At 39.4% G+C, this 26,076-nt stretch overlaps 1 protein-coding gene across 9 annotated transcripts; it reads left to right on the forward strand.

Annotated features, from left to right (window-relative positions):
* The first annotated feature begins 938 nt into the window (after window positions 1-938).
* Tial1 (TIA1 cytotoxic granule associated RNA binding protein like 1) lies at window positions 939-25,080 on the forward strand. Of its 9 annotated transcripts, none has more exons than XM_057777704.1 (12): window positions 939-1,442; window positions 8,136-8,232; window positions 15,584-15,733; window positions 15,964-16,018; window positions 16,154-16,241; window positions 18,085-18,160; window positions 19,005-19,113; window positions 19,854-19,949; window positions 20,065-20,149; window positions 20,351-20,474; window positions 20,654-20,712; window positions 20,809-20,948. In XM_057777704.1, exons 1-11 carry the CDS (start codon window positions 1,411-1,413, stop codon window positions 20,669-20,671), a joined length of 930 nt encoding a protein of 309 aa, XP_057633687.1. In that variant the 5' UTR covers window positions 939-1,410; the 3' UTR covers window positions 20,672-20,712; window positions 20,809-20,948. The 9 variants fall into 9 exon arrangements, with proteins under 9 accessions (XP_057633687.1, XP_057633686.1, XP_057633681.1 ...); XM_057777698.1 differs by lacking the exon at window positions 20,654-20,712 and adding an exon at window positions 22,255-25,080 and having other exon boundaries at window positions 943-1,442; XM_057777699.1 differs by lacking the exon at window positions 20,654-20,712 and adding an exon at window positions 22,255-25,079 and having other exon boundaries at window positions 944-1,442; window positions 15,635-15,733.
* Window positions 25,081-26,076: the final 996 nt, after the last annotated feature.

The raw sequence follows: 26,076 nt of genomic DNA on the forward strand, positions 1-26,076 counted from the left end.
ACAGCCCTGGCTGTCCAGGAACTCACTCTGTAGACCAGACTGGCCTCGAACTCACACACCACCCCAGCCAGCTCCACCTCCTCTCTTGCTCTGGCAGCTGAAAACTAGCACTCCATGTCCAATCCAGACCAAGTTTTAGCACAGTTCTCAGTCTCGAGCCTCTTTCTGTTTTTGATGAGATCTTGACATGTAATTCCAGGCTAGCCTTAAATTTATTATCCTCCTGCGAAGTAGCATTATGCGCCACCACGCGATGTTTTTGTTTTAACTAGGATTTTGGTAGAGGCACAAGTCACATTCATGAGGGATTGCTCTTTTGCCTCCTTACCCACTAATCCGATGAGATAATGAGTAGCGATCCCTCCGGAATTTGTAAAGCGAGATAGGCTAGAAAGGCCTATCTTGCAGGGAAACACACTCAAAGACGAGGCTGGCTCTGGCACAGCCCCGATGTCCGCCACAGCCCCTCCGGGTCCAGTTCAGAGTTGCCTCTCTCCTGTCCGTCGCGTGAGACGGCGGTTACTGAACACAGACCAGCAGTTCTATGGGTTGAAGCCAGAAAGGCCGGCAAGCTGGGGAACCACGCGGACCCAGCACACCGCCTGATCCGCAGTTGAAGAAACCGCTCTGGGGCTGGACGGAGGCGGAGCTGAAGCTCACACTGGACCAACAGAAGAGCCTTAAAATGCTAGAAGCGATCCTAGGGCGGTCCCCGGCGCGAGGCACTCTGGGATTTGTAGTTTACTTCCCGGAAAGCTCCTCACTCATTTCGGCCGGTCGCCTTTTAATCCTCGCTTCCTCCCGGCACATCAACTATTTTATCGCGGCACGTCCTCACGTACGACTACACTACCCAGAAATCTCTCCTTCGCGCTCAGGCAGGCTCCGGGTCTTCCTTGGACTACAGTTCCCAGAAGGCCACTGGAGAAGGGCTTCCCCCGCTTTCCCGGGACCACAATTCCCAGAGACTTGACTTCGCGGCTTTTCTCTGTGTGTCGTGTGTCTCTTGGAGCTGGCTAGGCCACTAGGCCCACAGCGACGACGTGGTGCGTCGTATCCAGTGTCAGGGTGTACTCTTTTGCCAGGCTTTCTGTTCTTTCAACCACTTTTGCCGGACAGGCCGTCGCAACTGGCCTGAGCAGTGACCTGGCGGGCCGCGCCTGCGCCTTGAAGCGTTTCCTGCCTGTCTGGTGGCGGCGGCCATTTTGTTCATCCTCCTCCTCCTCCTGCTCCTCCTGGTTGGAGCGCAGTGTCCGGAGCGGGCTGGGGGGAGCGGACCGAGAGTGGGGTTCAGTACCTTTTCCTCTGTCCCCAGCCGGAGCCCGGAGCCCCCCTCCCCTTCCTTCCCACCCCCTCCCCTCCCCAGCCCTGCCCTCCCCCTTGTCCCGGGATCACTCCGTCGCACCCACCATGATGGAAGACGACGGACAGCCCCGGACTCTGTGAGTACCCGAGACCGGGGGTGCCAGGCACCGAGCGGCCCGGGCACGCGGGATGCTGAGGGAGGGAGCAGGAGACCGGAACCCCGAAGCTGAGAGCCCGGCGTCCCGGTGGAGCGCTACGAAGTGCATTCCTCATCTGTCCCTCTTTCCTAGAGAAGGAAGCCCTCCCTTCCCCCTGAACACAGTTACTTTCTAGGGTGTAGGGCTCGTCTCGACCTTTCCTCCCGATCCCTTCTTTGCACACCCTTCTTAGACCGGTCTTGTTGTGCACGGCTGAGGCTGTCAGGCTCGGGAGAGCTCCGGCTCCCCCAGTGCTTTGGGGACTCCGGGCTGAACCGGGAGCTGTGGGTCTCCACGGGGGCAGGGCTTGGCGGGGGTGGGACCGCTGCTGCATCCTCTGGCGTGAGTACTCAGCCTCAGTCCACGTCCTCAGCGGTCCACGTCCTCAGCCTCCGGGTCCTTTTCCCGAGCCTACCACTCTTTAACCAGAGGAGCCCCTTGTCTCTTTCTGCCCCACGTGCCCCACGCTGTCAGAAACACCCGCCCATCGCCCGCTGCTTTTCAAGTGCCAAAGAGATTGCCTTTTGCCGCCGTGCACCACCTCTGTCCCTTGGATAGCGAAGTTTACTTTGAGCGCTCACTACGCCAAACTGACAACCAGTTAAACTCCTTTCGCTCAGTTGGCGATGCCGCTTCCTAATCGGTTTGTGCGTCAGGACCATCAGAGTTGGAGAAAAGAATGTCTTCTCCCGCTATTTGATGCGTGTCTTTTGGGAGCTTTTTTCCGCGGTCTAGCAGTTGAGTTTCACCTGATGCCCAATTTAATGAATGAATTGCATCTTCCAACCGCTTAATTGGCGTTTCCTTCCTTTCCCCGATGCAGAGTGATGACTCAGCGTCTGTATTCCTTTCCAGATAGTGTGGCACTCTTTTTTTCCTTGGTCTGAGTAATTTCTAATTCATTGTTTAAAGTGAGCACCTTGGGGTTCCCAGCCTCTCCAGGCCTGCTACTCCTCCTGGAGTAAGTACACAGAGTCAGCCTGCTGCATTGTCTCTCTTGCCTTGCTCTGCCTGGTATTGATTGCTATGATGATCAGAGTCCACTTGGCTGGGTTAACTGATGGGGAAAGTACTTTTTGGGGAATGGACGACGGTGGGTGGATACTCAGGATCTCTGACTAGCTTCTCAGAGCTTCATTCTTACCACAGAAAAGATGTTCAGTAAATATTCAATGTTGATATCTTTTTCTTCCTCTCTTTTTTTTAAAGCATCGTTTATATTTTTCATTCTTATTTCTCTTAACATCTTACTTGGCAAATTTGAAAACAACCTAAACATATACCTGTGAATGAGAAATTTGGTAAATTTTTTTTGTGTGTGTGTTTTTCCATTTCTGTTTTCCAGAAAAATTATAATTAAGACAAAACTTGAAATTTGTTCTTAAATCTTTGTTTAAGCCATGGCTTTGCATTTAATAGCTAGCAGTGTGTACTTATATAAAAGCATCCGGGGAAACTAGATTTAAGGCCTGGCAAGCATATATTCAAGGAAGATGACAGTTACATTGTATCTAAAATACCTGAAATGTCATCATTGCATCACATCATAATAGCTAGTGCTTACTTGGTAAATTCTCATGTCTCATTAACTGCATCTATTTGTTCTTAGAACAAGTTTCTTGCCTTTGTCTGTTACATAGTATGCCTTTTTCTGTTTCTTTTATTCCTGTAAATTGTCTTTGCATCGCTATCAGGGCTCAAACTCTAGACCAGAGCTAAATTGTAGTATTTCCTACATTTCCATCTCGAGCACTTGTCTTTTTCCCCTGAAGCACTTCAGTTGTCAGTGTTTGGTTAGCTAAACTGCGATATATACATATGAGGGGATAAACATCTTAAGCTCTGTTTTAGACGGCACCGTGTGTTTGTTATGTCTTCCTTTTCCCGCTCTTCTTCATGGACAGTCATAGTGGGTTTGGTTTTGTTTTTATTTATTATTGTTATTATTATTTTGGTTTTGTTTTGTTTTTAGAGACAAGGTTTCTCTAGTTTTGGAGCCTGTCCTGGAACTCGCTCTGTAGACCAGGCTGGCCTCAAACTCATAGAGATCCGCCTGCCTCTGCCTCCTGAGTGCTGGGATTAAAGGCCTGCGCCACCACCACTATGCTTTTGCCTTGTTTTTAAATGCAAGAACTGTACTGCTTCCTAGGTCTTAACCCTTCCTGCACTTAGTTCACTCCTTGGAACGTAAGAGGTACTCAATAAATATTTTAAAGCTGTACTTCTTTGGCTAAATTAGTATTAAGCATTGTTTTTAGAAGTTCTTATTGACTTAAATTATAGGCAGACATTGTCATACTTTCTGAAGTTTGTTGATTTATATACATATATATCTAATGTAAAGTCTTAACATCAAAGCAAATGTTTAATAGGATTTGATTTTGTTTATGAAGAACCTGTATTTTGCATTGTGATCTATGGATTAGGTTTCTCAAGTGACTACTATGTTTTAAAACAATGTACTTTAAATAAAGTTTATCTTAACGTGTTTACTTTCAAATGCCTGTGTGTTACTAGTAAGGTTTTCTTCCTGCAGACACACACAAGCTAAGACATATGGTTCTATCTTCAGAAAACAATATGGTGTTTATAGCCTAGGTAGGTCTTTAAATATTCATTATCTACAGTATTACTAATTTATCTGATGATATTTAAAGTGGTATAGAATTGCCTTGATGTTCGTCTGAGATCTTATTTGCCATATAGTTGCTTTAAAGGTCTGTTTTCTGATGTTCCTCATTTTCATTTGACATTAAATTGGGGTATTATGTATTAGTGATCTTAAAAACAAATCAATGAGATCCCAATATGTGATACTGGTGTTTGAATTAGACCAGCCTTGTAGGACGTTTCCGCCTTGGGTTGTGTCTTTTGCAGTGCAGTGATTTGGTCTGTGGTATCTGAACCCACAGTGTGGCACTAAATTATATTAGCAGTCAATTGTAGTTAGTCTGTTCATCTATTTGGTGTACCAAAACCCTAGAAATTGTACATCTAGGATTCAACGCTATAGGGCTATTTATTCTTCCTTGATACTCAGTAAAAAGGAGGCAATAAGCCTTTGATTTTAAAGTGTGTTCTGAACATCTGTGAACAAAACAGAAGAAAACAGTGTAAGATCTCATAGACTTGGCTGCACCATTGATTTAGCTATATTGTGGCTATAATCAAGCTGGTTCAACTTGGTCATCTTTGTTTCTTTAAAGCTTGTATGGGACCATCCTTTAGAGGTCCTTGGTCAGGTTAGTTACCATACTCTACCTTTACAGCTTTGCCTCCTTCCGAAAATCCCGTAGTAACAGCTCAGACAGCCCTTTAGAGGGCTGTTCAGGGTTACTGTTGGAAATCTCATTTTGTATAGGAACTTGTTAAGAATGATCAGAAAACTACAACAACCTTTATGGAAATTTAGCCCAACAGTATTTTGTATAAAGTGCTGGTAATTTCGGCCTTGGTAGGGTCACTTTTCAGAATGAGAGCACATTCAGTGGAAAAGCTGTCATTAGCTTTCTGCAAGGCACGATGTTCTTAATTTCTGCCCAGTTGGACATAGGAAGTAGTAGTTCACTGCACTGTGAACTTCTGCCTGCTGTGAAACTGCCAAGTTTTCTAGTCTCCAGTTGGATCTTAGACCCAATGTTAGGGATAAAGGGATCATTTCAGTTATTAATGTTTCAGTTCCCACAGTTCCTGTTCTTAGAAGACAAAATAGGCTGTAAGGTATGCATTTTCCTTATTTTTATCTTGAGTTAAAAGTCATTTTTGGAATTTCCTAAGTGTTTCTATTTACTATAAGAACTCAGACCGTTTGTCTTTGTTGTTTTTGCACATGCTCCTTCAGGTAAAAATTGCATATTTAAAAACTTGGAACTTTAGAATATATTTAATACTACTTAGCTGCAGCAGAAGGTGAAGTATAGAAAATACTGTTTGAAAGAAACAGATAACATTCAGTAAGCTATGAAAGATGATACTACGTTGAATGTTGAATTTTGTCTTAAACACTGTTGTTAGAGTTATTCTGTGATAGATGATTTTTTGATAATGTAAAAGGCACAGTATACACAATAGTATTTTTAAAAATATAACTTCTGCCTTTGTTAGATATATAAATTATAGAACCTTGAGTAGAAAAGTCAGTCTAAAATTTGGATAAATGTAGGTGAAATTATATACTGAATTGTATCCTTTTCATCTTGACAATTGAAGATGTTCTCTGTTGTTCCAGAAGGCTTTGTATATTTTTGGTTTTCCAAGACAGGGTTTCCCTGTATATCTTTAGCTGGCCTGGAACTCGCTTTGTAGACCAGGCTGGCCTCAAACTCACAGAGACCTGTCTGCCTCTGCCTCCTGAGTGCTGGGATTAAAGGCGTGCACTGCCATGCCTGGCCAGGCTTTCTATGTTTTTAAAATTGAGTCTACTAAACCAGGCAGTGGTGGCATGCTCCTTTAATCCCAGCTCTTGGGAGGCAGAGGCAGGTGGATCTCTGTGAGTTCCACCAGCCTGGTCTAGAGAGTGAGTTTCAGGTCAGGCTCCAAACTACACAGAGAAATCCTGTCTTGAAAGCAAAACAAAACAAAACAAAACAAAAAAAAACTTTTAGTCTGCTGCTTTAGCTGTTAACTCTTGGAAGTATTTGAAAAATAGGATCCCTTAGCACTGGACTTTCTGTAAATATTTCATGACATTCTAAACTAGAATGTTAACAGTTTTTAATCTTTGACACTGCTAGATACAGAAATTAATTATATACATCAGTGTGCCTCTGGAACCAGGGAGTTTCCTAGCTGATTGAAAATGGGTTGACTTAGAATGAAAGTCTTGTTAAACAAAAAATAGCTTTTATTGTGACTTAGCTGTGAAAAGTAACATTTAATGTTTTTAAACATGAACACAATCTTAAAATTGTATGATCATCAAAAATGTACATGGTAAAATGATGTTCTATTGTTTATTTTTGTTACTGGCTAGCTTCATTTTTAAAACCACTGTTATCCCTTGCTCTCTGCAGGCTAGACTGGTCAGGTGAACATAGTATTTAGAAAATCAAGTTCACTTGCTCATTTTCTTTATACTTGGGTCTTTTTTACAAAGGAGGTTATTCCATAGTTACAGGCTCATAAAGTCCCTGTGAGTGAAAAGGGGCAAGCAGTCATTTATGGCTAATTCGTAATCCTTCAACTGTTTTCTACTGCTGGGGGAAAAAAATCACCGTATGGCCTACAGTGGGTCAGCTCCATTAAATTATAAGGAAAAGATGGCATACTAGACCTAAACCAGTTTGTCAGCTAGCTTATTCTTTATTTCAATAGCACTGGACTTGTATTTCAGCCTGAGAACATGTACCCTGAGGTTCTTGGTAACCACTGCTGTGACAGTCTTAACTAAGCTGGGAAGTTGCTACTCATTTTTTTCTTGTTTTTGTTTGTTTGTTTTTGTTTTTTAAAATTGTGTGTGTCCCCCTGCATGTATTACATGTGTATACATGTGGGCACACAGGTGCTGGAGGAGCCCAGAAGAGGTTGTTGGATTCCCTGGAACTGGAGTTACAGGCAATTGTGAGCTGCCAGACTTGGGTGCTGAGAACTGAACTCTGTCCCCTACAAGAAGAGCAAGCATGCTCGATGGCTGGGCCACCTCTCCAGCCCCAGTTCCTACCCATTCTTAACCAATCATTTTAGGTTTTTCTGAAGCTTAGCTTTCTCCAACCTTTTTTCTTTTAGCATGTTTCATTTGAAAGCTTTGTATGCATTTAACGTGGCAACTGTTGCAAGCCTTATTTTGGTCTCAGCACTGGTTCCTGATGTTGTGTTGTGGTCAGAAAAGTAAAATGGTATCTTTTTACTTCCCAGAAGAAACTATGTCACATTTTACAAGTAATGTTTTGGTTTATAAAGTGATTCATGACAAATGTACACTTCAGGTGTTATTTGTTGAGAACTAGAAAGATCTTGGCAGTTTATTGAGAATGTAAGGCATAAATCAAGTTGTAGTAACTCATAAACCATGGTAAATCATCTTTGAGGGGTTAGGTGTTGATTTTTCTTTTTTCTCATTGAAATTTTTAATCAACTGCTAATTAGGGAAAAAAGCTCGAACCTTTAAATATCCAGTCAAAAGCATATTTGGGTCTATCTTTTCCTCTGAATTTCTAAAGAATTCTTAAATTTCTTTTATTTGTTATCTAAAGATTGTTTTGTTGATGCTGATAGAAGGTATAAATTATTAATTCCATTGTTCTTAAAGCAATGAAGATATGCCATCACTAACAGTCTTCTTTAGCCCAAACTCTGAAGCAGACCTCAGCTCCTCCACCCACCCACCCTCTGCTCTGCTAGAACAACTTGACTCTCGCTCTCTTCATTGTTCATGAAATTGTTTTGGTTGGCAGTGTTGAGATGAGCCCACTAACAACTGCTGTCCAGTATTAGTTTCATCATCAAGATGTTTTAGTAAATCAATATTTGTCATATTTATGTTACAAATTCTGAAATTGGAAATATAGCTATCATAGGCTTAACTAAAAAAATTATCATAGACGGGAACTTGAAATAAAAGATGAATTAAATAATAACACATCAGAGCTGTAATCAAAGAAACATTGCTGATAGTGTTTTTTTCCTCTCATTCAGATACGTAGGTAACCTCTCCAGAGATGTGACAGAAGTCCTTATACTCCAGTTATTCAGTCAGATCGGACCCTGTAAAAGCTGTAAAATGATAACAGAGGTAAGATCTTCCTGGTTAGGAGTGCCATCCCTTGCCTGATGTTGAACATTTGTAGTTGATACATGAGTTGATTAACACCATTTAAAAATTCATCTTCAACCTCAGATTGCTCTGTGGGAGAGATTCATGTGTGTGGTATTGACTTAATCCATTGATTTGGCCAGTGAGCTAGGGGATGAGGCAAAGACTCTGCACTATCATAGCCTGTCCTCCATAATGTGTTTAACTCATAAGTAGCCCGTCTGGGAAAGATGTAAGGCGATAGTATTTCACATTCTCCAGTGTAAGCGCCGATAGCTCAGTCTACATGTCAAGTGAAGGGACTGGTAAGTGTTGAAGCCAACATCCGGTTATTATGTGCTCAGCAGAGCAGTTTGCATCTCATGTATCTTTAGTAAATACTAAGGTCTGAACAACTTTTTATACATAGGAATTTAAACTGTTATAATAATTTTATTTGGGCTAGGAATGTAGCTCAGTGGTAAAATCTGCACTTGTAATATGCAAGGCTCTGGGTTCATCAACCCCTAGTACCAAAATCCAAAAGTTTTGTCTTATTTTCAAAGAAAAATTTTTACTTTTCTCAGTTAAGACTAGTTGTACCCGGTGTCTCAGTTACTTTTTTCTTCCTTTCTGATTATTTATCATTTTTTTTTTTTGACTGCTGTGTACTAGATACTATGGTAAGTGCTAAGAATTCAGTGGTGAATAAAAGAGTTCCTGGCCCCATAAGATTTTACAGGCTTGTAGGGACTGAAGTCAGCCCTCACATAGGAAATAGAATAGAAGTGCTAGAGGATCAGATAGCTTAAACTGCTGTGGGAGCATCAGGACAATAGCCACTGTGGTTGTGGCTCATGAGATGTTTCTACTAGGAATCAGTACAGCCTGAAGCCTAAAGGGTGACAGATAACTCTTCTGTATGAAGTCTGAGGAAGAAGAGTCTATGGCAGAACAGGAGTGCTTGTGAAAAAGAAAAACCAGAGATCTGTTTCCTGACAGTTGTCTTCAGTAGATGCATAAGTAGAGTTTGAAGTAGAATTAGTCATAGAGATGCCAGCAGGTGATGAGGCAAGAGTGTTTAAAGCTGGTGTTCTAACCTAGAACTAAAAATCTGTGACGAGCTTTGGCCTTTTAATCTAATTGCCAATAGTTACCTTCTATTCTGGTATATAATTTTCCTTCTTTTCATTCCTAACTTTGATTATACTTTTATTCTTTCACTAATGGGAAATAATATTTTTCATGGGTACTGTTGAAGGCACTGGGAATGCAATGGAAAAGCAAATGAAGCTTCAGAAGAATAGAGATAAGAGCCATGGTGAGAATAAGTGTTCTGTGATGACCAAGTGGCTGATGAGACTGAGGCCACATGTAAGGGAAGATGTCACTTCCCTTAGTCTAGACAGAAATACCAAGATGGTCCCGTCTGTGTTAAGGACTGGAGCAGAGGAGCGCAAGTAGCAAAGGCTTCACAGTGGTAAAGAGATGACTGGCATCTAGTGGGTGGTAGAGGGTGGTGGTGGGGATGGAGTCCAGCAAGACAGGGAGGATTCAGTGTGGGCCTGGACAGAGCTGGGATAGAAATGCCAGGTTGTTGGAGAGATTTTTTTTTTTTTTTAGCCAAAGAGAAGACAGGGTTTAATTTGTATTTTAAAGATGGTTCTATGTGTAAATGAGTAATTTGTGTAGGATTGTAGGGTACAAGAGCAGGGGAAACCAGGCAGGTGTATTCTGCTAGTCTGCACTGAGGTTATAGGTTGTTGAGTTTTAGGATGGTGGTGAAGAAAGACAGTAGATAAGTTGAGTTTTTATTTTGGAGGTAAGAGCAATAGGACTAGAGTGTAAGAAACAGGGAGACTTAGTTTCTTGTCAGTGCAATTGTGTGGGTGCTAACATGCTACTTACTAAAATGGGAATGACTGAGAAAGGCACAGGATGGATGGAGGAGTGGTGGCAATCAAGATTTCTGTTTTGGCAGTGTTAAATTTATGATACACTTTGGCTGTACAAATGGAGGTTATATGTAGGCAGTTGGATAAATGAGTTTAGAATTCTGGAGAGACCAGTGCTGATGTGTACAGTAATATTTGAAGCCATGTAAGTAAGATCACCTAGAGAGGGGTGGTAGAAAATGGGGGATGGACGGACTGAGATCTGAGGCCTGCTAGTTGGAACAAACATTCAAGAGTTCAGTCAAAGTTAAGAAGGGACAAACGACTTTCTGAAACATCTTGCAGAGAGGAAGTGGGGACACCAGATATGCTGTGGCATCAACAGAAGAGAACATTTACAGGAGGGAGGGTGGGAGTCAGATGTTTTGAATGTGTGGAAGAACAAAAAGGAGGGTCAGGTAGTGGCGGAGAAACCACTGGTGATTTAAGATGCAGGCAAAGTGACTTCAGGGTGCAGAGGATGCAAAAAGTGGAAAGAGTCACTAGAATGTTTTTGTTGTTTTTTTGTTTGTTTTCGGTGTTTTGAGACAGGGTTTCTCTGTAGCTTTGGAGCCTGTTCTGGAGCTCACACTGACTGGCCTCAGACTCACAAAGATCCTCCTGAGTACTGGGATTAAAGGCGTGTGCCACCACCACCACCCGGCTATTAGAATGTTTTTGAGAGACATTTGATAAATATTTAAAAATCTATGTGCATACAGACTTAGCCATGAGGAGTAGCACTCTTTACAGCTTAGCCATGTCTTACAGTTCCTAGATTCGAACTTTAGTTTAAAAGTCTCTCATTTTTCTGACTTGACATTTATGTCATCCAGTAATGGTGACCAGACTAATTAAGGTAAGGACTCAACTGATTGTTAAGAGTGTAGCTAGAGCAGTGGTCTAGGTAGGAAGTTTCTAAAGGACATGGGTTCTAGGAAGGAATACCTAACATCTTTCCTTTTATAAATTTGATTTTGTTATATAAAGAACCCTGTTCTTAGCTGGGCGGTAGTGGCACACACCTTTAATCCCAGCATTTGGGGACAGAGACAGGTGGATCTCTGAGTTCAAGGCAGCCTGGTCTACTGGGGAGTTCCAGGACAGCCAGGGCTATACAGAGAAACCCTGTCTCGAAAAACAAATAAATCAACAAACAAATAAACAGCCCCCCAAAGAATCCTGCTTTGTTTTTCCCCCCCCTTTTTTTTTTGACCAATTTTTCCTGACCTGTTTTTTATTTTATGATTTCTTTTTATTTGGCCTTTTTGTTGAGATGGGTCTTGCTACGTGGTCCTGAAACTCACCATGTTGGCCTTGAACATGGGGGATATCCCTGAGTGCTGGGGCTTACAGGCCTGGGCAACCATTTGCACCTGTTTGGATTTTTTTTCTTTATCAGATGTTATCATAGATTCTAGTTTTTATAATGTAATGATATGCAGTATGCATATCCATATAATCTCTAATTTTAAGACAAGCATTAAAAGTTTTAACAGCTGATAGTTAAGATTTGACACTTTAAAAACATGGATCAGAGCCGGGTGGTGGTGGCGCATGCCTTTAATCCCAGCACTCGGGAGGCAGAGGCAGGTGGATCTCTGAGTTCGAGGCCAGCCTGGTCTACAAGAGCTAGTTCCAGGACAGGAACCAAAAAGCTGCAGAGAAACCCTGTCTCGAGAAAAAAAAAAAAAACAAAAAAAACATGGATCAAACAATGTGATATAGATATTTAAATACAATGGTCTTCCCTTAGCTTGGATCATCCTCTGTTCAAAATATGAATGAAAATAGGACATTTGATAAGAGAACAATTTAGAAATTTGGTTTTTGAGAAAGGGTCTTATGTACCCCTGACTGTTCTGGAACTTGCTATATGGACCAGACCGACTTTAAACTCAGAGATCCACCTGCGTCTGCCTCCTGAGTGCTTGAATTAAAGGTGTGCACCACCATGCCCAGCTCAATTCAGATATTTTTAGATACAGATCTAAGTGGCGTGGTAAAAATCCCTTAGTGTTGAGAATGAGGCACAAAGGATTTCTGTATCCAACATGTTGAGGTTGTGCGTGCTGCCCACCTGTTAGTCACTTAGTGACGTCATCAGATGACTGAAGCATCTATTTAGTGCTCATGTTCCAGGAGCTTGAACTTAATAATGGCCTCAGTGTGAAGTAAGGCTGGCAGTTCAGAAATCCCAACAATAAGACGAAAAGTGCTTCCTTTAAGTGAAAGGGTGAAAATTCTGAAGTTAATAAGAAAAGAAAACTATAGCATGAATAATAAAAACCCAGAGACAGATATTGGGGTTCAGCCTGAAGGTCCAAAAAACAAAGCAGCCAAGCTACTAGAGAGTTCTTACCTCTAAGAAATACCCAGGCGGTGGTGGCGCACGCCTTTAATCCCAGCACTTGGGAGGCAGAGGCAGGTGGATCTTTGTGAGTTCGAGGCCAGCCTGGTCTACAAGAGCTAGTTTCAGGACAGGCTCCAAAGCTACAGAGAAACCTTGTCTTGAAAAACCAAAAAAAAAAAAAAAAAATTCCTCAGACTGAAAAAAATTGAGTTCCTGTCTCATCCCAGTTTATATTCCTCTCTGATGCTGGGATTAAAGGCGTGAACCATTGCTGCCAGCCTCTATGGCGCACTAGTGTGGTGACTGGGATTAAAGGTGTGTGCCACCCCTGCCTGGTCTGTACAGCTGACCAGTGTGGCTGTTTTACTCTCTCATCTTCAGACGAGCTTTACTTATTAAAATACAAATGAAATATCGCTACAGAAAACTACATGCTGAGTTTGTAAAGATTAGAAATAGGAGAGAATCTTCTGTGAAAGTGTCAAAAATGGAAAACAAATTAATCCTAGTGTTTCTGTGACACCTAAAACTCCACTTAGCCTGTGCTGGCCACAGTGTGTTAGGTGTAAAGATGGATAGGCGTGCCTGGCCAACCAGAGTCCTGTGGGGAAACCTTGTCTCAAAAGCAAACGAAAGATGAAGCAGGCATTATAAGAAAAACAGTATAGCAGGTCTAGGCCAGCCTGGTCCAAGGTTACAAAGAGAAACCCTGTCTTCAAAAACCAAGAACCAAGAAAGAAAAAAAAAGAAAAGAAGAAACAGTAGAGGACTTACTTGATGCTATCATAGATCGCAGGCATCCATGGGATCTTAGAAGTTTTTCCCACAGGTGAAAGCCACTGTACACAATCCCCACAAACAGAATATGAAAATACCCGTATGAACGTATAGGAGCTGGTCTGCTACTAGTTATATGAAATTGCTATTACAGTGCATAAATATACTAGTTTTCTAATCTTATTTAGACAGGATCTCACTATATATCCCTGGCTGTCACTATATATCCCTGGCTGTCCTGAAACTGCTATGAAGACTAGACTGACTTTGAACTTGAAATCACGAGACCCACCTGCCTTTGCCTCTCCACTGCATGGGTTAAATGTGTACACCACCAAGCCTGGCCCACATTGGTTTTCTGTTTGCTTGTTTTTGTGGTCTGCCAGTCTTTAGTGAATGTGTCTGGTAAACATTCACTCGTTCACAGGAGAAAACTTTATTTGGAGTCATCTCTCCTATTTCCTTTTCTTTCTCTACCTCTTTCTCTTGCATATGGATATGAGAATAGGATTTTATGTGAGAGCCCATACTTTCTTTTCATTGCTAATAATCCCTCCCTCTCCCCCAAAGAAATGCCTCTAGATGCTATATCTTTTATTTTTGTTTTGTTCTGATTTTCAAAACAAGGTTTCTCTGTAACAACTCTAGCTGTCCCGGCCCTAGCTCTGAAGACCAGACTAGCCTTGAACTCACAGAAAACTGCCTGCCTCTGCCTCCAAAGTGTGGAATTAAAGGTGTGCACCACTACTGCCTAACTGGTTGCTGCATTTTTTTGGATTTTTCTACAAAAATTTTCTGGGATGAGAAACAGTAGTTGTTGAAATATCTTTTATTTTATCTGAAATTTTTATTCCTAGTGAGTTCACATAAAGCATATAGTCCGTGTGTTATTCTCTTGGGGCGTTTTACATTAAATAGTGTTAAATGTTTTTAATCAAATATAAAGAATATGTCAGCTGAGCTGCTGGCCAGTATAGGTTTCAGTTTTATAAAAATATATGTGTTTTTTATGTAGCTCTAGTTTCTTAGCATTCTTGGTAGCTATGTATTTGCCAACTAGTGAAGTTTTGTTTTGTTTTTTATCTTGGTATTTTGTGATGCAAAGTTGTAGCTTTGCCCTACATTTACTTAATATTTATTTAGTTACTTGGTTTTATGATACTGAGTAGCAAACCCAGGCCCTGACACATGCTGGGCAATTTTGCCCTACGATTGAGCTGTACCACCATGCCAGAATATGTAAATACATTTTTACCAATCATAAGCTAGATTACCTAGTGTATTTTCTGGATACCGAAAGACATATTCAAAATATCTTTGCTCTCCAGTATATTGGGCCTTTAAAAATTTTTCATCGTAAAGCTGTGTCATTCATATGTGTGTACATATGCTGACCTTGAACTTACAGTCTTCTGATCCTCCTGCCTCTGCTTCCCAGGTGCTAGAGTTACAGGTCTGTGTGATCCTGCCTTGCTATCATGTCTATTTTTATTCTTTCTTTCCTCTTCTAGACAAATGCATTATATCCAATCTGTGTAGCAATACAAAATGCTGCATATTGTAGTATCCAATGCCCTAGTTTTGATTAGAGGTAAAATGGATTGATTTCTATATATTTTGTTAGTTTGTTTTTTGAGACAGGGTCTCTAACTAGCCCTGGCTGTTCTGGGGCTCTCAATGTAGACCAGGCTGAACTCAAAGTCACAGATCTGCCTGCGACTGCTGCACACGTGCTAGGATTAAAGGTGTGCACTACCATGCCCAGCTGCATTTTTTTTTTTACCTTTATAAGTCTGGAATATAGTATATGAAGGATTATAAAACATAAGTAGAAATCAGCCTTTTAAAATAATGTTGGAGCCAGGTGGTGGTGGAGCACACCTTTAATCCCAGCACTAGGAAGGCAGAGGCCAGCAGATTCTGAGTTTGAGGACAGCCTGGTCTGCATAGCGAGTTCCAGGACAGCCAGAGTTACACAGAGAAATCCTGTCTTGAAAAACCAAAACCTAATAAGAAAAATAATGTTGGAAGAAAAGAGCAGTGATTAGGAACAGTTCTTACTAAACCTGAGGTGGAGGGTTAGGGTTAGTATTAAACATACTTCACCAGACTTGTATATTTTAATTCTCACAGTCACGGTTCTTTACTATTCGTGTGGCTCTGCTGGAATACAACAGTATTCTGAGGTTCAGCTTAAGTCTTAAGTGTTAGGCTTTCATAAGCTTGTACAGTCTCACCTGTGCATTCCTAGCTGTCAGTAATGTTTTTTCCTGGATTTTCTTCTCAGCAACCCGATAGCAGAAGGGTCAACTCTTCTGTTGGATTTTCTGTTTTGCAGCATACAAGCAATGATCCATATTGCTTTGTGGAATTTTATGAACACAGAGATGCAGCTGCTGCATTAGCTGCTATGAATGGCAGAAAAATTTTGGGAAAGGTAAGACAATGGGATGATGGCATCTAGTAAATGTATGTTTGCATGTTAAATCACTCTGCATTCTTTCTTAGCAAGATTTAAAATAGACAATCAGCTACTGAGTGATCTCTGTTCAGCCTAGTGCCTTTACACACATAATCCAACTTGATAAATGATATATTAAGTGGTAAGTGTTAACAGCTCACAATGGCATGCCTAATAATTGTATTAAATATAATCTTTGCTTTTAGGAGGTCAAAGTAAACTGGGCAACAACACCAAGTAGCCAGAAAAAAGATACTTCCAGTAAGTACTCCTGCTGCATTTACTGTGGAAGCCTGACGTTGTCCTGGCAGCATTACCAGCTTACCTAAGGTGTTTTTCCTCCTTTAGTGTTGCCTGATTTCTTAAGTATTTGATTACCAAATGCTTTGATTTCAGATCACTTCCATGTGTTTGTTGGGGATTTGAGTCCAGAAATTACAACAGAAGATATCAAATCAGCATTTGCCCCTTTTGGTAAAATATCGTAAGTATCATAATCAGTATCAGACTCAGTAGTGATAGGCAAAACTATATGATTAACTTGTATTAGAATCAAGGTTTTCTTTCTCTAGTTAGTGTGTTTTTCTTTGGTTTTCACTTTTGTTTTGTTTTGTTTTTTGAGTAGATGTTGTTGCAAATGTTGATGTCATTTCAATGTTTAGGGTCTTGTTTTCAGATAATCCTGTGTATAATGTTTGAAATTTTAAGTGATTCTGTTGGTTATATTTATAGCAAATATTCGAATGTTGAAGCTTCCAGCTTTTTGTCAAATGTTTTCAAATCTTAATGCTTAAGAATATTGGGTTAATAAAAACTAAATGTGATTTATATTGTGTATTAAACTTTTATTGGAGGAGTTTATAAGTGGGGGAAATTTAAGCAAATCTTTGAGTATAATTATGGTTAAATTGGAAATGTTCGTGTTTAAATATAATGATAAATGTATTTTGATATTTAGCTTTCAGAAAAAGAATACTATTGCAATATTAAAATGTTTTCTTGTCTAGATAATAAATATGAGATTAATTTGATTTTTGTTAGTGATATTTAATTCTGCTAGGGAAGGGACAAGTATGGGTTGATTTTTTTTTAAAATATATATGCTCAAATTTTGTTATTTGATTCAAATTTTAGAAAATGGTTGCAAGTTTTATAAAATGTCAATTTATCTTTAATTAAAATGAATTTGTTATATATTTGTCAATTTAAATGTATGACTACAGAAATGTTTTGATTAAGAACAACAACTTTTCTATTAACTTTTATATGATTTGTTGTTCTATAGATTTATTTGTAAGAAACATTTAATTCTTAATTTTCTGTTTTGATATTTGCTTTGCTTTTTAATCTTAAGTGTGGTAAGTAGTACTGTTGTAAAATAGTATAAAATGATACAGGTTGCTGTTTTTGATCTTTATTTATACCTGAGACCTGCAGTTTTTCTACAGTCCAAGTCACAATTAAAAGTAATAGCATTCTGGTTATTTTGCAGAATTGCTCATAAGAATGGACAGGATCTTGAAGGCTAACTGCAAGGAACTGTGCACACTGGAACTCAGTTGTAGATTTTTTTTCTCATTTCTATTTATTCTTATTATACATTATTTATATATACATATTTTAGTATTTACATTTTAACATTCTATATTCAGTGGAGTTCTATATTTCCAATCATTTTAACTTACTCACTAAAATTTCTGTGTAAATTTGTTGTTTTCGTACTGGTGTGCTTAGCGTTGTTGTTAGTTTTTTATTCTCCTTTCTTAAATTTCTGAAAATGTCAATTTTTCAAAATTTACAGCTGCCCAAACTCCAAAATGATGATAGAGAATTGACCAAGAAAAATAAAGAAATCTGTTAACAGGCCATGTATGCCTTTTTAATTCCTATTTTTTCCTCTTTTTCAATTTTTTAATATTTCATATATTTTGTATCACTAGGCAGAAGACATTTAACTATTTAGATATTGCATGGTAAAGTAGTTAGCATTGTTGCAGTAATTTATAGAATCAGTAAATCTTAGAGGACACTAGCAAATAGAATATTAGAAAAGGAAACTGTTGTTCCTATTAATCTTGAGCTTTGAGTATCTAGTTAGCAAGCACAGGTTATGTGATTAGGTTGCATGTTTATTACATGTTTTTGTCCTACTGCTTTTTTCTAACAGGTAAAGAAGCATTAGGGAGAGTTCAGGAATGGCTGTAGTTAATTAGGGCTAACTGGAGTTTATTTTTAAAATGCTCACAATACAGTGTGTGTGGTTCCTTTTAGTTTTTATTTTGAGGGTGACTTTTACTTCCCTCATTTAGCTGTGCTTCTTTTCACAGGGATGCCCGGGTAGTTAAAGACATGGCAACCGGAAAGTCCAAAGGCTATGGTTTTGTATCTTTTTATAACAAACTGGTACGTCCTTTCAATCAACTCAGTCTTCAATTCTGGATTTAGTTGCTTTATTAAAATTAACGATTAATGATTGAAACTTAATGTGCTTGAATGTTAATTTAGGAATATAATTTATATTAATAATAGAAAATAATTCTTTTATTAACTTGAAAATATCTAGAAAAGGCTAGGGTGATAATGATGAAGGAGGATTATGAAAATGCGTTTGTGCGTTGGTGAAGGCAGAATGAATTAGAAGTAAAACCCAAGACCAGTAGAAGTGAGTCAATATGAGAATTATGTTCAGTTTTAACAAGGAAAGTCTCTATTTTAATTGTTTTCATCAAAACTATATTTTCATAATACACACGCACACACACACATATGTATATATATATTTTATTTACTTGAGACGGGGTTTCTCTGTGTAGCCATGGCTGTCCACTCGCTTTGTAGACTGCTCTAGCCTCGAACTAACAAAGATCCACCTGCCTTTGCCTCTGGAGTGCTGGGATTAAAGGTGTGTGCCACCACACCCAGCCTCTTTTTTTTTTTTTTTTTTTTTTTTTTATTCATTTGTGTGTATTGGAGGAAAATGATTTTGGGGTGGTGAATAAGATTATCTTTTTTCTTTATATTAGTGAAATATAATTCTTAAATTTAAATATTAGTATTTTGAACCCTGTAAATAAAAAGCAGCTTTTATGATTCAAGTTGTTTTATTGGTAACATCTTTGTGCTGAGTGGACTCACAGATGATGAGATATATTAGATGCAGCAGTATCAGCTTTCATTTTTGTCTTACTGGGTCTTTTACATCTGGTTCTGTTTTGTTTTCTAGTTGCTCTTTTTTTTTTCTCTATAGGATGCAGAAAATGCAATTGTGCACATGGGGGGCCAGTGGTTGGGAGGTCGACAGATCAGAACCAATTGGGCCACACGTAAACCACCTGCCCCTAAAAGTACACAGGAAAGTAAGTTAAATCTGCATGTATGTAGCAAGTATAGATTGTGATTACACCATGTACCCTTATGTCTTAATTTCTTAGTATTTAAATTACTGTAAGCTTTACCATGAATCTCATCATATGAACTTTAGATATAAGTACGTTCCAGGCTAAGAACCAACTGATTTATTTATAGATGAGATCTATATTTAAGGCTGAGGCTATAGCTCAGTTGGTAGAGTGCTTCTGCTTGCCGTTAACATACATAGCCCCTGAATTTGGTCCCCAGCATCATATAAACCAGGTATAGAGGCTCATCCCAGTACATGGGAAGTGGAGGCAGAAACAGAAATTCTCAAAGACCTCTTCAGCATCATAGTGAGTTTGAGCCTAGCCTGGGATACCCGAGACTTCACCCCCTATCTGTTAAGTCACAGAAGGAAGAAAAAAGTTTTGTTTCTCCTACTGGAGTGTATCTTAACAGTATGTAGCTGGGAGTGGTAGCCCATGCCTGTAATCCCAGTCCTTGGGAGGCAGAGGCCAGCCTCTTTCACATAGTTCCAGGATAGCCAGGACTACATAGAAAGATACTGTCTTAAAAAAAAAAAAAAATTAAAAATGGTATATAAGAACAAAAGATTGTATATGTGTGTGGTGTTGGGGATTGAACACGGGACCTTACATATGCAATGTGCTTTAAGGTCAGCTCAAAAACTAGTTTTATAATACTGTTTAACAGTCCAAATTTTGTTACTTTCTTCATATAGCTAACACTAAGCAGTTGAGATTTGAAGATGTAGTAAACCAGTCAAGTCCAAAAAATTGTACTGTGTACTGTGGAGGAATTGCTTCTGGGCTAACAGGTATAGTCTTTGGCTTCCTAATCACCTTCTCTGTTGGTGTTTCAGCACTATTAGTATAAATTTCATGGCTGGCATGAGCTGTAAATATTTTCTTTGTATATTTTTCTTTGTATAGATCAGCTTATGAGACAAACATTTTCACCATTTGGACAAATTATGGAAATTCGAGTTTTTCCAGAGAAGGGCTATTCGTTTGTCAGGTAACACACCAGCTGGAAAGCCATTCTCTTACTGCTTATTCCTCCCACTTACATGAGCGGATTCTTACTAGATGGCAGTTTGCCTACAGAATGTAGCTTAAGAAAAATGCCAGCTGAAAGGTGTCAGCCAATGAGTTCCTGTATTATTTGCCCAAGTTCTTAAAGAGTGAAGACAAAACCTCACTGTCTTTCTCCTCCTAGATTTTCAACTCATGAAAGTGCAGCCCATGCCATTGTCTCTGTTAACGGTACTACAATTGAAGGACATGTGGTTAAATGCTATTGGGGTAAAGAATCTCCTGATATGACTAAAAACTTCCAACAGGTAATTCGATTTTCCTTAGCACTCTCTGAGGTTTCCATCTTACATACCTACATAGGAGCTTTGGACATTGTAAAATAAACAGTAAAATAAAACATATAGCTGCTATCAGTTGATTGTGTAAATGCTATTTCAAAATTGTTCTGCGGTATTAACTGAATCTTAATACTTTCTTTTCGCAGGTGTCACCACCCCAATAAACTTAGACAATGATAAATAACAGAGTCCTATTCACATAAGGGTGCTTACTTAGTTTTTCTCTTCCTTGTCTCCCACTCTTTCTTCAAATACGGTGTTTCTTGCTTGTTCCCTAAAACAAGAATTTGCTTTCTCCTAGGTTGACTACAGTCAGTGGGGCCAGTGGAGCCAAGTGTATGGAAACCCACAGCAGTATGGGCAGTATATGGCAAATGGGTGGCAAGTGCCTCCCTACGGAGTCTATGGGCAGCCATGGAACCAACAAGGATTCGGAGTAGAGTGAGTTGTTTAGGTTTTTCCATTGTAGAAACTGATGAGTTCTGGGGAAAGAGAAATCTGTGCTCTCCTAGGGGAGAGTCTACTGAAATGATGTTATGTCCAGACGTTTGGGCCAGAAATGGAACACAACAGATCTCAGGAAGTGTGGTTTGCAACCCGTGGGGTGCAGTCAGACCTCTCTCTAAGCAGCTAGCTAACTCATTTATAATAGCAGTTTTATTTAATTTTATGTGTGTAAGGTCTTTGCCTAGATATGCTCAGAAAGATGATGTTTCTATGGTTGTTTGACCTATCCTAAGACACCTTGGGAGCTGATATGACATAGTGTGGTTTGCCTTGTGTGAAGTTTTCCCCCTAGGCTGAGTTAGACCTTTATTTTCACAGGTTTATTAAAAATGTCACAAGAGTTGAGGGCTGTAACAAGAGTACTGCCTCCTAAGTAATTTTTTAGACAGTGTTTCATTCTAGGCCAGGGTGGCCTGGATATTACTGACTCCCAGCAGTTCTGTCTCAACCCCTCCCCCCCAGGTACTGGGATGCAGATAGGAAGCCTTATACCTGGCTCACCTAGGATTGCTATTATCATTATTATATTTTTATTTTTGAAACAGGGTTTCTCTGTGTAGCCCTGGCTGTCCTAGATGTTTGTTTTTTGAGACAGTCTTACTATAGCTATAAGCCTTGGTTGGCCTGTAACTTTATATAGACCAGGCTGGCCTTGAATTCACAAAGATCACCTGCTTCTGCCTCCCAAGTACTGAAATTAAAAGTGTGTACCACCACGCCAGCCCTCATTTATTGTTTTTTAAGAACCAGCTTTTAGGTGGTCTGCTTTTAGGTTAGCGGTGATTATCTTTTTTTTAAAAAAAATATTTATTTATTTATTATGTATACAATATTCTGTCTGTGTGTGTTTATGCCTGAAGGCCAGAAGAGGGCACTAGATCTCATTACAGATGGTTGTGAGCCAACATGTGGTTGCTGGGAATTGAACTCAGGACCTTTGGAAGAGCAGGCAATGCTCTTAACCACTGAGCCATCTCTCCAGCCCCCAGCTGTGATTATCTTAACAAAGCTGGACCGAAGTGTGGGGCATCACATCGCATAGACAAGGCCCTGGGCGTGATCCCTAGCACAGCACAAAAGTAAAAGGCAGTGAAAAGCTGTAAGATGTAGTGATGGTGTGTGTCCTGTTTGTTGGGGATTCGTGGTTTATCTTTGTGCTTAGAGTCTGCCTGGTTTTGTATAGCTGTATAGATTATCTCTTTGTGTTTGCTGAAAATTTTTTTCCGTACTTTCTTCCAAGTCAATCACCTTCTGCTGCTTGGATGGGTGGATTTGGTGCTCAGCCTCCTCAAGGACAAGCTCCTCCTCCTGTAATACCTCCTCCAAACCAAGCTGGTTATGGAATGGCCAGTTTCCCAACACAATGAGCTGGGACTCTAAACACAGTTGTAACTCACCATAGGCTGCAATTTCGTATGACACTTTGAAGACATGAAAAGTAAACATCGGAAGTGAGAATATTTATTTTAACAATTGAAATGTTGGAACCCTTAGCACAGCTTTGCCCGGGGAAGGACACGTGTCTTCTAGTTCTGCCTTTTTAAGTTTTTGTTCATGATGGAGATGAACATGATTTTTCTTTGTGTACAAAAACTAAAATAAAGTCAATAAAGACAATTCTGACTATAAATTTTGATATAATAGGAGAAATGGGTAATACATTTTGATTCTTAGACACTATTCCATTTTTATCTTGCTGTTCAGTATTTTAACTCACTGTGTTTTTAAAAGAGCAAAAAAGGGAGTATCGTGAAAACTGAGAATCACATCAGTGCGGCCTGAATTCTGATACTCCCCTCCCATCCCTGAGGTGGACCACATTGAAGTCAGCAGGAAAAGTGTGATTTCAGAAGAAATACGTGATGTGTGGGAATCGCTGTGGAAGAAATATTGTTTCTCTCTCTATTAAAGAAACTGAAGCCAGACTGAAAGCTTGCAACCTAAATAAGGAACAGCATCGTAGAAGTCCCTTGAGTGAATGCTGGTGGTTCACATTAATACATATTTTTAAAACTTTCAAAGTGTTGGTTATCAAAATGTAGTATATTGCATTTCATTCTGGGGGGAAATTCCAAGTATGGTGTTTATATTAAAGTCAGACAGTCATACTTGTGCTTTTACATGGAGTTTAAATGATAAACATTGTAAATATTGAATAACTACAGTGTTCCAAAAGCATGCTTCAACATAGAAGTAGCAGCAGTGTACTTATCCGAGGTGACAAGTGACATCCATTCTCACTGCAGCGAGAGCGCAGTGCTCGGTAACAATGTTTCAGATGCCGTTTCCAGGTTGGCCATGTAAAGGAAGATGACACAGGTGACTACACAGAAGAAGCCTTAATTTAATTTCATATAGATCCTGAAGCATTAGTATATTCTAAATTGTAAGTGGAAGTAAGTTAGTTCTGGACTTTTTTTTCTTCTTCTTCTTCTTCTTCTTCTTCTTCTTCTTCTTCTTCTTCTTCTTCTTCTTTTTTTTTTTTTGCTTTATTTGGTACAAAATACCTTGATTAAAACCAGTGAAATGATTTCAGATTTCCTATAAGTTGTATAGCACAAATGTTTTTTTAAAAATCTTGGGATGTTTTTAAAAATTAGATATATTTTGCCCAAGAATTTTTTTAACAAGATTGCTAAAATATCTTATTTAGACAGCTTGATGTACCTATTTATAATTGGATATTCAATTTAAGTCAAACACAAAGTTGTGACTTTTATTCCTAATTTGTTCTTTTTCCTTGTGGGGAGTGTGTGGGTGACAGGCCTGAAGAGGCCTGAGTTGTATGTGTCCAGTTTGTAAATGAACCCATAGGGAAGATGCAGGAGTTCCTGGTGTGCTTCCACGGCATTTTTCAGTCTTTGTGGATACAGTCTGCCTCATAGTTCCATAAAACAGGAATGTGAAATAGAAAACAATCTATGTTTCAGTTGTGACAGCTAGGGGGTGCAAATGTTCTGGCAGTGTATTAAACCTGTTGGCCTGTGTATGCACAAGAGCAAACAACCCCTAACAGTTCAGTGGTAAGGTCGGTAAGATGCAGCTGGTGGCCGCGCTTAGCCATTGAAGTCTAATGATTAAGATAATGTGGTTTTATATGTTGGTGACCACAAAAATTCTGGTATTTTTCCTCCTTCACTTAAAAATACAGCCAAATATATTTAGTATAGAAATTTACAGGGTCTGAAATTCATTTTTGAGCCAAAATCTTATGTACCTTAGTTTTTTTTTTTTTAACCACAACAGTCCTGTGTTATACTTGTCTATGACTGAAATACCCCTGTTTCTTCTGATCATCCTACCTTTGGGGGATGTTCTGGAAAAGGTACTTTATATTTTATAAGAAGAAACCAATAAGCTAATATTCTGCCCCTGAGTTAAGATTTTTGTTAACCTTTGTGAAACTCAAACACCCTAAGGATTTTCTAAATTGATAAAAGCTTTTATTGAATTAAAATTTCAATTTGCCTTTTTTTCCTCTGCCAGTATATTAAGTAGCTTATTGAGATAACTAATGGCTTAACTCTAGTGTAGCCTTTTCTGTTATATATTCTATGATTTAATGAAATTATCCATACTAGTTACATTGCCATAGTGAGCATGTGACTGACATGTCTTTAGTCTTAATTTGGATAAGAAAAAAGGTTTTCTTGATAAGTCAGTCACAGTCATTTCACTGCAAATAGTTTGAAGATAGAAAGGGAAATGTCCAAACGAAATGCACTATTTTTGAAAGTACAGTGATCAAGCTAACACAGGTTCAGACTGTCTTACTACGCAGATTTGAGTTTGTGCCATCTTGGTCCACTTTAAGCCTAAGAACTGTTGCCTTTCCCTTCCTGTGTTCGTAAGAACAGCAGAGAGACTCTTTGGCATGCAAGGAAATGTCTCTTCATAGTTTCTTGAGATTTATCTTGGTGTGTTTCTGCCTGCCATTGTCTGTGCTTGAATCCTTTTCTGCTAGCATTTCCTCGATGCCAGTCCGTCTGATCTTTATGTCTGCCGGCAGTGAGAGGCCAACTAAAGCCAAAGCTGTAAACCACAGTTGAAGTAAGTCTTTCAATAAAGACTAGACTATGTAAGTGGCTTTTTCCTATTGTTGTTTATTGTGTAACTGTTCCAGGCTGCCATGAATTAAGCAGTTTGCTTTTATCAGCAAGGAGTAAGACATACCTATAGTCTCTGGACTTGGACTCTTTGTGTTAAATAAAATTTAAGCTCTGAATATGGAGGGATAGAAATTTGTGCACATGGGGTCAGTAAGATGACTTAATGGGTTTAGGTACCTGCTGCTAAGTCTGATGACTTGAGTTCCATTCCCAGGAAACCACATGGTGGAAGGTAAGAACTGATTCTGATCTCTGTGCACGTTGGCATATGTGTAGGCTCACTCTTTTATTCCTTATTTTTTATTTATTTATTTATTTATTTATTTATTTATTTATTTATTTATTTATCTGAGACAGGTTCTCTCTATGTTATTAGTCTTGGCTGTCCTGAAGCTCACTGTGTAGATGAGGCAGGCCTTTAGCTCAGAAATCCTCCTGCCTCTGCCTCCCGAGTGCTGGGATTAAAGGCATACACTATTACAATTGACAAATGAATGTAATACAGCTTTTAAAAAGAAATTCTCATCCTTCTAAAAAGTATATTTCTGTTAAGTGTTATATAGTAAGAACTTCATTGTTTTGGATTCCGTAAGCATCACTCAGAAACACAAATGTTAAAAGTAAATATGAGGGTTCTAGACACATAAACTACAGGCATCTACAAATTAAACACTCACTTGTATTTATGGTGTAGATCGCAAAGATGCAGAACCTTTAACCTTTTCCAGTTTTAAAAAAGCCTTCACTCTCTGGAAGTGGTTGGCACACACCTGTAATCTCAGTATTCTGGAGGCTGGACAGGGTGTCAAGATCCAGACCAGCCCAAGCTACGAAGCAGAAACCCTGCTTTAACACCCTCCCCCAAGAAAAAAATCCATGCCACCCAATGGGTATGTGCTATGTTTAGTAAAACAGTACCCTAGTAATCCTCTTCCTGAGTGAAGATTGGTAAC

The sequence above is a fragment of the Chionomys nivalis genome, chromosome 8, assembly GCF_950005125.1.
Source record: "Chionomys nivalis chromosome 8, mChiNiv1.1, whole genome shotgun sequence".
Taxonomy (NCBI): Eukaryota; Metazoa; Chordata; class Mammalia; order Rodentia; family Cricetidae; genus Chionomys; species Chionomys nivalis.